The following is a 12,764-nucleotide window of genomic DNA, read 5'->3' as shown; positions in this document are numbered from 1 at the left end:
CGTGTTGACCCGACCCCAAAGGCACTGGCTCTGCTGAGAGCTCAGCCAACCACCTCCCGGGCTTTCTCGTTTTGGTTTGTTTTGCTCTGCTTTGTTTTTTGTACGTGAGATGAGGCTGGGATCGGGATGCTGTTGAAATGCCCTGATTTCATTTTGGAGCTGGTGTTTTCTCACCACTGAACACCCTGGTTCCTGGCTGACCCACTCAGGCCTCAGGGCAGAGGCCCGGCCCGTGGGAGGCGTGGGTAGAGCTGTGATGCCAAAGCCGCTGGGCTGTCCTGCCTTTGACAAGGGTTCCTCGCAGGCAGGAAGCAAATCTGTCTCTACAGCAGCTCTCACCTCTGCAGAGATGCATCACGAACCTCACTGCACGGGGTGGAGATAAATTAGTGCTTTGAAGCGCTTCCGAGGTTACCTGCAAAGCAGGCAGCTGGCCAGGGAGCCTCCTCTGTCACTCAATGGCCACGCGTGGATAGCAGGACCCTACTTCCCCACATTCCTCAGCAGGGATGAAGAGGGCTGGCCTCTGAGCTCCAGCAGCCCTTCAAGATCAATGCTCTCCTCCTATCCTGTCATTTCCCAGGTCACCAGATATTCACTGAGCATCTACTAAGCACCAGGCACTAGGGGGACAGCTGGGAACTAAACCAGCTGAAGCCCCTGCCCTCCTGGAGTCCACACCCTCAGGGGGCGGTGGGAGGCCAGGGAGGGGCGGCAGCCTGTGGGAGGTGGGGACACTGGGGGCAGAGGCTGGAGTGTGGGGTGGCCGGGGAGATCCCGTGGGGTCCATTGGTTTCCTCTCTTGTCTCATAGCCACGTCCTATCTTGCGTTACCATTATTTCTGCATGTGTGTAAGCGCTTCCTTCACGAGCCCAAAACTTGGATGGAGAAACAATGACATCTTTATTTTCACTAACGCCAACTGAAATTAGGCATTTCCTTCCACTATGAGGTAAGCAACAAGTCACAACAGTACCATCAGTACCTGGACTTTGTCACCAACAGAAAATCACAGGTATTTCTGGGGCAGATCACAGTCATTGTCGATCTCAAAATATCATTTACGCTCATCACAACCTCAAAATTACAGTAGTTGTCACAGCTGCTGCTAGCCCTTGTTGATGTGTTACTAAAGAAATTCATTCTGGGGGCTTCTTTTTGGCGGCTGGCCAGTATAGGGATCCAAACCCTTGACCTTGGTGTTACCAGCACCATACTCTACTGAGTGAGCTAACTGGCCAGCCCCCAAGAAATTAGTTTTAATACTTTGATAATTTCATTGCCATAGAATTGGTTTCCTTTTAATCTATGTATATTCTTTTATGCTAATTACACAATCTGAGAAAGTTCCGTGGGCTTCTCCAGACATGGGGTGGGTGGGAGTCTACGGCACAGAGACAGCCAAGAATCCCTGTGCCAGGTCGGGGGCTCTTGGAGCCAGGAAACCCCTGGGTGTGCATCCAGGGGCCACCCAACATGCCTAACACCAAGCCGGGACCCAGCAGCCACCTCAGTGCATGGACGGACAGCTGCTGTGGGAAATGGTAATAAACACACAGAAGCCTACTCCACAGTTCAACGATAACTCAGAAAATAAACTTGGATGGGGTTAAGCGATATTGATGGGAATAAGTTGAGAAAAACATAGGGTTTTCATTGAGTGCTTTATTTTCATGGAGTGAAAATTGAATTACATAACTGGTCAATGAGGTGGTCAATAGGGGAAAAATGCCTGAAAGCATGGGAGAATGAGAAATGGGCTTGAACTTGAAATGCAAACAGTTACCCTTATCAAGGGTGGCAGCTCCAGACCATCCGTCCTGGGATGACCTTTTCCACCCTTAGCCCAACACAGACCAGCCTGTGTCTGACTTTCCAAGGCTGACAGAGCTGGACTTCCCGGGCTCAGAGAGACTGCCCCTCCCTCGGGTCCTGCGTGACAGAGCTAAGGGGTTATCAGGACAAAACAAGCCACTTCTGGGACACAGTCTTGTTGCAGTGTCCTGTCTAGACACAGAATTGCCTTGAATGCCATGAGTATTTCTTCTCCAAAAGCATGGACAGTGGATTTCTTTGGGGACTGCAACCATGCTACAGACCAGCAAGCAGGCAAAACCCAAGGCAGACACGAGAGTGATTTCTGCTGTGGTTAAAATGTTAGGCTCCGTCAAAAAATGAACATAGAATTGCCACATGATCCAGCAAGTCCAGTGCTGGGTGTACACCCAAATGGATCGAAAACAGGGATCAGACAGATATCTGCGCACCCACATTCATAGCAGCCGTTATTCACAATGGTCGTAGGTGGAAGCAGCCCAAGTACCCACCAGCAGGTGAACAGATAAATAAAACATGGTGTATACACACAATGGAATATTATCAGCCACAAAAGGGAAGAAAATTGTGACACATGCTATAACACGGATGGACCTCAAGGACATTATGTTCAGTGAAATAAGCCAGATGCCAAAAGGACAAATCCTATATGATTCCATCATATGAGGTCCCTAGAGTGGGCACACTCATAGAGACAGAGTGCAGGTGGTGGGTGCCAAGGGCTGGGGGAGGGGAATGGGGAGTTAGTGTGGAATGGGGACAGAGTTTCAGCTGGTGGTGACGGCTGCACAACAGTGTGAATGTGCTGAATGCCACTGGACAGTACACTTAAAAAAATGGTTCAGATGGTCCATTCCATGTAATGTGTATTTTACTACAATTTAAAAAATAATAAGAATCAAAGAATAAAAATATTTCTTGTACTTAGAAAAAGAAAAAACTCAGGCTGAAGAGAGAAGGAATTCAAGTCACATCCCAGCCCCTCCCAGCTGTGTGACTGCAGACGCGTCCTCACACCGTGCTGACCCTTACTTTTCTTACCTGTAAATGAATATAACAACGGTCCCTACTTTGTGGGACTGTTTCCGGGACCAAATGAGGTCATATATGTGACAGGCCAGCACCTGCATGGGGGGCTGTGATGATTAACTTTATTACGAGGGTTACTAATCAGGAGCACCATGTAAACAGTGAGGAATTATTATTATAAGGGAAAATGACATCAGAAGCAGAAGCTTGGAGGTGACTCTCCCTGACAGACGCCATGTCCCTATGGAGGCCCCGTGAGATAACATCTCCACTTCCGAGGCTTCAGGAACATGCACGGTGCAGAAACCTCATAAAGAACTCTTTCTGAATTAAAATTGATCTGAATAGAAGCAGCCACACTGTGCTTGACTCCTTTCTTACTTTAATTTGAACTTAATTTATCTCTGAGCATCAGGAAACGGGGCCGAGCAAGAGATGTGCCCCGTTCCAGTCAAGGCGAGCTCAACATTGCAGGAAATTATCTGCTTTTGCAAGAAAATTACTAAGGAAGGAAAGTGCTGTTATTTTAAGATCTCTGAGCTGGTATGAGGAGAAACTAATTAAATGATTGTAATTTTCTGTGCAAATACAGCAACTGACTGCTACAGGAATACAAAATAAGAAGGAACTTTCTCCACCTCAAAAGAACACTGGAGTTTTAATTTCTTTTCCCAGTTTCCCAGTGAGAGCTCTCACTCAAGCATCCCAATTAAATTTTTAAATGACAAATGGAGCTTAATTGGAATAACGATGAGCACTGTGTGCAGGCTGTGGAGCTGTCCCCGAATTGCGGGCTTACTAGGAAAGACCCCGCTGCTGTCCTTGGTGAGCAATCAGCGGCTCCTGGTGGGCTAAGAACAGTAGCCTGAGTCCACCTGTCACAGACTCGCACACAGGCCCGCGCTTGCGGGCACCTGCGATGGGAACGTGGCTACAAAAGAGCCACGGCTGCAGCTGTGGATGGCACTTCCTTCATCCCCAGAAGCCACAGCAAAAGCGGGATGTGGACAGATCCGCGACACACGCCTTCACCTTTCAAACGCTGCAGATAGCGACCTTGCTGTCCTGATGGCCAGGTCCAGGGTCTCCTGCTCCCCGGACTTCCAGGCAGGGAGGAAACCGGCCAGGAGCATCGTTGCAGCAACAGCCGGGCTTCTCAGGTCATGGGATCTCTATGCAATCCACAGAGCACCCATCGAAACTGGGGAATTGGAAGGGCTGAGGAGGACGTGGGCCATTTAGTAAGAATCTATAAATAACTCACTCTTTGGAGTCTGAAAAAAGACAGACAAGGTGGCACCCAAAGGGAAGGAAATTTATAAGCTCCCCATCGGCTTCTACACCGGAAAAGGCACAGGGATCCTGTACAGTACGGTATCCCAGCTGGTTTTCCAGGCACTCCAGCTCTGTACTCCCCTAACATCATCCTTGCAAGTCTTGGCCTGACTGTGAAAAATAATCATCAAAGCCCTGGGCTGCATCCTAATCTGAAGGGATGTGTGGAAGAATGAGGCCAATTTATGACCTCTTTAAAGTACTCTCAGGAACCTTCATACAATGACAAATTAAATAGCCCCTTTATTAAAGCAAAAGTGGATCTGTGAAATGTGTTCAGAAGCGTTATGAATGGGGCTGTCTTTAAGCCTTGAGCCAGGCTTCTTGATCGGCGGATGTGTCCTTTCTCTGCCTACCACTGTCCCAGCCCCCACGCCTCTCCCTCAACCTTAATAGTCTCCAGATCCCAGCCTCGTCCTCCGCCCGTGCGACGCCGGCTCCGCCCGTCCTTTGGATAGGCTCCGTCTTCACCTCCTCCAGGATTTCTTCCCAGATTTCCCCAGTGCAGATTCATAGGGCTCCAAGAATGCTCTGTGACTGATTCCTGTCCAGGCAGAACATTTCACCAGGGCAGGGACCAAGTCTGATTTTGCTTATCACTGTACCCCTGGCACCTAACAGAGCTGGCACATAAGAGGCGCTCAGTAAACAGTAGTTGAGTCAAACAGCTACGATGGGCTGGGTCTTGAGCTAACTGCTACAGGGAAGGAAAAGGCCAACGCTCCAGAATACCACAAAGTGAAGGGGGACACTGGAGATTAAGCTGGCCAGGCCCCCATCCATGGGGCGCCCTGGCCCCAGCGCTGGCCTAACACACACGGATCATTATCCTCACTTTACAGACTAGGAAACAGAGGCTCAGAGAGGTTCAGTCCTCATCCGAGAGTGAACAGCAAGTACAGGGTGAGGCCAGCTGCCCGGCGCTGGAGTCTGCAGTGGACGCCTTCCACAGGGAAACCTGCCTTCCCTCATTACTTAACACAGGGCTGCCATGAAGTTGCAGTACTGTGCCCACCAAGTCTTTTCTACACCGGCCCTGCCTTCCATTTACATAAATAAATTCACAAATGTTTACTAAAAATACAACGCCGGGGTTGATAGTGGCCCTGGAGATCGTCTGGTCCTGCCACTCAATCTGAGGCCTAGAGAAGAGTGGGTTCATGCATGCCCAGAAGATGGAACAGAACCAGCACTTCCTGCCGGAGACGGGCACACCGAGGGGTGAGCGTCCAGCCGAGCGCCAGAGGGGGAGGAAGCCAGGTCCACTGAAGGGGAGAGGGGAGGCAGAGCAGGCATTTTGAGGGTCAAGGAAAGGAATCCAGGGGGTCAGAACCAGAAGAGCAGCACGGAAGGGGCAGTTGACAAGCATCCCACTGATGCCCAGGCTCTCCCCAGCAACTCTGGACTCTCAAGTTGGCCCTGGTGGCCCAGCTTCTCACCCCAAGCTGAAGTGGCCCAGAGCATGGACATTTGGCCTCTCTGAGCACTTGCAGGAAGAGGAGCTCGTTGCCTCCAGAGCAGCGAGAGCCCACACTGCGGCCCAGCTGGCCTCCCACATCCCTGCCCTGCACACCCAGCTGAAGACAATGCAGCACCCCCAGGTCTGCCCAGCTTCACACGTGACACTGCCACCTCCCCACAGTACACCAAAGGGCGGGCTTCCAGCCCAGGGCCGGTCTCCACCTCCCCATACACACTCCACCCGTCGGCCCCTCTTCTGGACGACTTTAGCCCAGGCAAGTGCTCAGCAGGGCAGGGCACTTTTAGATCTGATGAACTGCTTTAGGGGGTGGGAGAGTGTGGGGGGATCCTCTCGGGGGTCCTCGGAAGCTACATGCACAGACCAGCACCTGAAGAGGCACAAGGAGAGGATGGAACATGGGAGAAGACACAGGGAACCTAAATCCCCAGTCAAAACCTCACCTGCGGTGCCTGAATGAGAACGCAGACAGAGGCAGGTCCCCCATCCGCAGAGGAGGCACGCTCCTCTGAGACCAGCGAGGTGGGTGGGTCAGTGCAGGCCAGCCCAGGGGCAAGAGCCTCCTTCAGGTCCCTGCCAGGAGAAGCCAGGGCAGGGCCCCCAGAGAGAGGCCCACTTCACTGCACGCGCACTGGGCGCCAGGCAGCCCCTCCACCAGCCCCCTCTGTCCTTTCCTCCACAGGTGTCTCTGCTCCCCTCACACCCCCCAGTCTTGGCAACCTTCCCCATCTCCCTCCACCATGGCCCATTCGTAGCTGTCCAGACCCCTCCCCGGTTGAAAGGAAGTGTCCCTTCCCCACACACCCCTCCCCATCTGTGCCTCCACACCCACCCCCACCTCACTCCACGTGAATTGCAGGCACAGGGGTCTGGGCACCCCCTTTCCAGTGCTCCACGGGAAGCAGCTGGTCCTACCAGCTCCAGACCCCTCCTCATGGGCCCAGGCTAGTGCCTGCACATAACTACCAAGCTAGGACCGAGTCAGAAGAGGAAGGGAGCTCCTCTCCATCCCCCTGGCCCAGAGCAGAACAGAGACAGGGATGACAACACGAAGAACGCCCAGCAGCCCCTCCCAGGTGCAGGCCCCGATGGGGCCCGTTGGCTGCTTCTCCCCGACGCTCTGGGGAGCAGCCGATTTGGGAGCTAAGGTGAGGCTGCTTCTGGGCTTCTATTTCTGGACACAACACTCTGCATCTCGCAGGGGCTCTCAGCATGCCCGTGGTCTCCCCTGGCACTGACACTCTGCATGCGAGGCGGCACGGGCGTGCAGAAGACCAGGTCGTCCCCAGCACAGGGCAGCATATGGGCAGCATGTGGGCTCATGGGTTTGCAACAAGACCTCCTAGACTCTGCCCGCCCCACACATGTCCCCTCTGACTGTCACTGGTCCCACAACACAGGCTTCCCTGGCCCCCTCGCCAGTGGTGGTCCAGCCACCAGGCCTGGGAATCCCAACGGCTCACAGGGCCAGCAGCAGCTCCTGACAGCAAACGCGACAGGTACTCAGCACTGGTCATCACGTCCCTTGGCCGCTGTCTGCTTTTGTCTCTCTCTAGGTGGCCACTGGACCCCTTGGGGGTGGCTGCCACAACAGAGAAGCCCTTCATCTGGACAGGCTGACCAGCCATCAGCCAGACCTTTCGCTCCAATCCAGTCCCCACCCCTGAAACGCTGGGAGGCCCGTACTGAGGTGATATGGAATTCCAAAACAGTGCATGGAAAGTTCAGTGGCCTGAAGTGTGAGACCCAGTGCCCCAGGGCCCTATGCCCACTAGGGTAGAACAGAGGTGACACCACGAAATCACAGCAGTGGGACAGGGCTCCGAATCAGCTTTGCAACTAGACTCGGGCCTCTGCACGCTACAGGCTGACCTCGCACCTTCCAGCCCAGCCCCACCTCATCCTGTCATCTCAGCACACTCTCCTCATCCAGGCCCCACTGTCACAGCAGCCTCCTCCCTGAGCTCAGTCCAGAGGGCTCACCCAGTGGCCCCCACCATGCCCTGCCTCGACTGCCCCCGGGGCTCCTTATGAATCACTCCCGACCTTGACGTCTTTACTGAGCTCTTGCTAGGGAGCAGGCTCTTATCTAAGCAGGACAAACCCACGAGTCTCTACTTCTCCAGCTTTCAAGATGTGGACATGGAGGTCTAGAGAATTTAGTCCGTTTGCCCAGGATCCCAGAGCCGAGAAGGGGCACCAGGACACTAACCCAGACAAGCTGCTTGCTGTCGATATCCACCACCCCACACTGCCATGCTGGGTTCTTCGGCCTCAGCTGTGCAGTCCATCGGGAGGTGTCTGCAACCCATTTTTTCCAAATTTCCTTCCTCTGGTTCATCTCCATGCACAATGTGCTCACTATCTCTTTATAAGAAACAAATGTGCCTTCAAACTCCTACCTCCCTTGCTCAAGCCGTTCCTCCCGCTGCAGTGTCCTTCTCCATCTCCCGTGCACTCCACCTGCTCATCCTTTAGGCCAGCCCTGATGCCACCTCTTCCACGCAGTCTTCCCTAATTTCCCCGTCAGTGTCCTCAGGGGAACGTGACACCCGCTCCTCACATCCTAACTGATAATGGCCATCTCTTCCCTCCCACTAGACTACTCCGAGCTCCACTGCACTAAGCTCAGGAAATGCAAAGGTAACCAAGACCCCTTCCCTGCTATTAGGGGCTGAACTGTGCCCCTCCCAAATCCATATGTTGAAGTCCTAACACCCAGCCCCTCAGAATGTGACTGTATTTGGAGAAAGGGCCTTTAAAGAGATAATTCGGTTAAAATGAGGCCGTCAGGGTGGGCCTTAATCCATATGACTGGTGTCCTTATAAGAAGCGGAGATTAGGACACAGACACACAGAGGGACGACCATGTGAAGACACAGAGAGAAGACGGCCATCTGCAAGCCAAGGAGAGAGGCTTCAGAAGGAACCAGCCCTGCCCACACCTTGATCTCAGGCTTCCAGCCTCCAGGATTATGAGAAAGTACATTTCCGTGGTTTAAGCACCCCAGTGTGTGGCACTTTGTCATGACAGCCCATGCAAACCAATACACCTGCCCTCAAGGAAAGTGACATTGGACAAGTATCATAACCAAGTTCCCACACAACTTGGGGAGAGGCTATGGGTGCTGTAACAGAAAAAACTGAAGCTGACGGCCTGTCCTTCACCTTTGAACTTAGAGAAACCAACTTCAGAAGCTCCTCCGATTTGTAGCTCTAGCTCTCTGGTATACAGTGTGCACACATATCGGGGTCATCAAGACCCCAGAGCAGACAGTGTGGGTAATCTGCTCAGAATTATCTCTGCATACGACTCCCTTTGACATCCCCAACTGTGTAGACACAGCACAGAGCAGATCTGGGAAATGAGGAGGGGGGAGGACAGGAGGGGAGAGGACAGCGCAGGGGAGTGGAGAGGCGAGGCAGGGTCCGGTAAGTGCTCTCTGCCTGCTGCACGTTCAAGTGATGCATCCTAGGTGAAGTTCAAGAGCCGCGAGGGAGGGAGCCCAGGTGAGCTGCGCTTAAAATAAGCACAGTGAGCACGTGATTTCCCCAGAAACAGTAAAATGGGGACGGGGCACAACACCTTCCCATCAGGGTAACATGAAACTGCAAGCCCAGAGGCACAGATCAGCAGCACTCTGCAATATTTACCCACCTTCCAATAACACCACTGCCTCTGACGGCAGCTCAGGAGATGCAAAACCAGGGGCCGCTGTGCACGACCCATTCTGGACTCATAAAAAGGCAATGCCGGTTGATCTCAATGAAACATTAATTTCACACATAGCAATTTGTTTCTACAGCCAAACGTCAGTCAGAAAAGCAGCGTCTGAACTTCCAAGCAAGTCCCCTCCCATGTCTCCATGGGAGCAGGAAGAATCAAGCCATTGGAAGGAAAACTCACATATGTTCATGGAGCTGCAGGGACAGAGCTTGTCTCCAAACCCGCTCAAATCCTGCAATTTTTTTTTGTGGGATGCTCTCAAATGTCATGCTAAAAAGCCCATCTCCCTCATCAAATGCTTTTTTTCATTGTGAAAAACACCTGACACGGTAAAGTAAACACTCTCTCTGCTCATTTGACCACACCTGCAGAGGGCCGTGAGCAAGCAAAATGAAATGAAGTTGTAGAAAGACTCGGCTCAAGTTAGTTTCTTTCCAGGGGTAGCTTTCAAAGATGGTGCTTCCAAGTGCAGGTGAAGCCAACTGCCAAATTCCAGCTAAAACCTTTGGCCCTGTGGCTGCACGCTGAGAACAGAGGGGCAAAGTGCATCCCTAAGCTCCTTTGCCTGCCAAGAAAGCAATGCTGTGCAGGCAGCCAGCACCGAGAAAGTAACAATTTTAAAAACCAATCTTACTGAGTTAGCCCTCGGTGCCAGCTTTCACCCTCTCTCCCACTGCTTCTCCAGGCGAGGACACGCTAAAGCCTCACCTGCCTTCAGCCACAGGTGATCTGCTTTTCCAGAAAGAATGCCCCTCTTCCCCGACGGCCTGGTCCAGAGAACAGATGCATGGGGGAGGCAGGAGCAGGAAGGTGTTTAAGCCAAATGCCTGGGCCAGCATTTCAAAGCTGTCCCCTTCTCTTGACCCCACAGACGCCCACGCTCGCTCATTGTAATATGGGGGCGGTCCTGGCTCCTGCCACCTAGGTGTGTGCTAAGTGCCAGGCTATGCCCCACTCTCCACACCTCACCCCTGCCCCTTACTTCCCACTGGCCAGAGCAGATGCACCCCTCAGAGCTCTTCTCTGGTTCCCTGGACTTCCTGACCCCCTCTCAAGAGAAGCCCATGCTTGTTCACAACCTACACTCACAACTACCCCCCAGCATCCACCTGCCAGCAGCCATAATACAAGCCTGCCCAGTCACAAAAGAATCACTCAACCCAGCCACCTCCCTCAAGGGGCAAAGCCAGGTGGGCTCCTCCCCGACCCCCAGTGCCCAGCCCCACTGGCCCAAGCTCCCCTGTTAACTCTCTGCAAGGAAGCGACACACACTGTGCCCAGGCTCTGAGCTCAGAATGGGGTCAGGCTGGCTGCCAGCCATCCTGAAGGCAGCTGGCCCCATCTCCTGTGGCTCCTGCAGCCCAGGGTCTTAGTGTCACCCCCATTCCTCCCATGAAGCTAAATGACAAAAGGACAGGAGTAAGCTGCTGGATCAACAGCCTGAGATGGAGGTGGGCATGGGGGTGGGGGGACAGATATTTCTGGCTCCACAGGATTTACTTTTAATGTTTATTTGGTCTTTTGAGTTCTTGGTTTTTGGTTTACCTTTCGGCTCTGGCTCAGGGGACATGGTTTGTTCACACGTACTGGGAGTAAGGAAGGGCTGGGTCCAGCTGCACCCCTGGGGTCTGTCCCTTCTCTCAAGATGCAGATGGGGAGGGCACCCTTAGGGCTCTGCTAGGGAGGGGGCACCTGCTGCCTTCTGTAAGCTCCCCCTTCCATCAGCACCCTGACTGCCCTCTGGTCTGCTGTGCCTGGGGAGTCAACTGTGCCCTCTGAGGGCTGCTAGTCTAACTTGGGATGCCAGAAATGACCCAAGACCAGAGACTTGCCTCCCAGCAGCTATCAGTCGGTTGGGGATGGGGCTGGCAGGACCCTGGGATCTGGGCCAGTCGAATCCATTCAGTGCTGCTCTCTGCCCCAACATAGTCATCTGCCCACGCCATCCCTTCTCTAGCACAAATCGCAGCCCCCAGGAAGTGGCAGGTGGGGCTGGACAGAGGAGGGGGTACCAGTGCTGCCCAGCCCAGGTCATGCCCTTTCCTGGCTACAGAAGCTGGTGGTCCCACCCACTCCACCCCCAGTGCAGCAAGCACCCTGGCCTGGAGCTTACTCTTCAGAACCCTGGGGAGCAAGGAGAAGAGGTGGGGGTCAGGCACTGGGGGAGACTGCAGTGCTGGACAGCCGTGCAAGGGTCCCATCTCCCCTCCCCATACAAACGTGCACTCCCCTGGAGACTCACAGCTGCCACCTCCCTGCCCCATCCTTCTCCCAAATCTGCAAAACTGTAGAGAACCCACCTGGGGCTGCCCAGAAGTGACCCCAGAATGACCATCAGCCATTTCACAGAAAAAGCGAGGCTTTGGCAGCCACCGGGAGAGGAACAGAAAGAGACCCCCATTCCCGGGGACACACCACCAAAGGATGGGGCAAGATGGGGGAAGGAGAACACAGCGCCGGTGGGTGGAGAGCCGAGGTCCCTAGCAGAGGTGGCCGTGGGGGAGGGTGGCAAACTTACATGTGGAGGGACACCAAAGTGGACGGGAAGGTGGGGGACGGCCAGGAGTTTGCGGCAGCCTGAGATGTGTTTAGGACTCGGAGGCGCTGAACCCCGGGGGTACGCGGGTCGGGGCGCCCTGGCGCGCACACTAGGGGATTCTGGGGATAAGGGTAACCCCAGCATCGAGAGTCCCAGCATAGGACGCCTAGCTGGCCGGGGAAGTCCTAGAGCCCCCGGAGGCGCCACCCGCGGGGTCCAGGGTAAACCAGGGTGGGGAGGATCCGGGAGCCAGAAGTCCCAGAACGCGACGCTGAGCGGACACCGTGGAGTGTGGAGGAGACCCGGGCGACACAAAGCTGAGGTGATCCTGAAGGATCTGGAGGCGCCCCGAGGTGGCCGGGGCCCCTAGTCTCTGGGGACCTTCCAGTTAAACCGGGAGCTGCAGACGTGGGGAGGGACCCCGAGGTGGCTCGGGGTCCTTAAATCTGCAGAAACGTCCCCCCGAAGTGGAACACAGGCTCACATATCCGGGGACCTCTCCTCAAGTAACCGGTGCCCTGAGACCAGTAGGGGCGCCGCCGAGGTGACCCACGTCCCCAAGTCGCCCAGAACGCCAGGGATGACCGCCGGGTGGTCGGGAAGTGGGGGGCTGTGGCCGTCCCCCCGGGGTGCCCCGAGGCGTCCCGGGCAGGGGAGCGCGCGGAGGTCACTTACGCTGCTGTTCTCGCCCGTCCAGTGCACCATCGCCTGGTTGTGTGTCGCGTCCCCCTTGAGCACGAACGACGTGCTGATGAGCGAGACCTGCGCCCGCGAAGTCGCTCCGGCCCCCGGCGCCGCCCGCGCCCAGCGCCCCTGG

At 54.6% G+C, this 12,764-nt stretch overlaps 1 protein-coding gene across 1 annotated transcript in view; it reads right to left on the bottom strand.

The window, feature by feature from the left end:
• Positions 1 to 12,764, bottom strand: part of LOC103590720 (VPS10 domain-containing receptor SorCS2-like) — a gene marked incomplete at its 3' end in the record, with an annotated part of 448,076 nt that overhangs the window by 432,510 nt on the left and 2,802 nt on the right. Inside the window, exon 2 of the mRNA XM_008573022.1 lies at positions 12,623 to 12,760. Within this exon, the coding sequence (XP_008571244.1) occupies positions 12,623 to 12,760 (138 nt within the window). The remainder of the gene's footprint in view (positions 1 to 12,622; positions 12,761 to 12,764) is intronic.

The sequence above is a fragment of the Galeopterus variegatus genome, unplaced genomic scaffold (genome assembly GCF_000696425.1).
Source record: "Galeopterus variegatus unplaced genomic scaffold, G_variegatus-3.0.2 Scaffold865, whole genome shotgun sequence".
In the NCBI taxonomy this organism is placed as follows: Eukaryota; Metazoa; Chordata; class Mammalia; order Dermoptera; family Cynocephalidae; genus Galeopterus; species Galeopterus variegatus.
The sequence above is the reverse complement of the archived record's forward strand: the minus strand, read 5'-3'. Positions and strand labels throughout refer to the sequence as shown.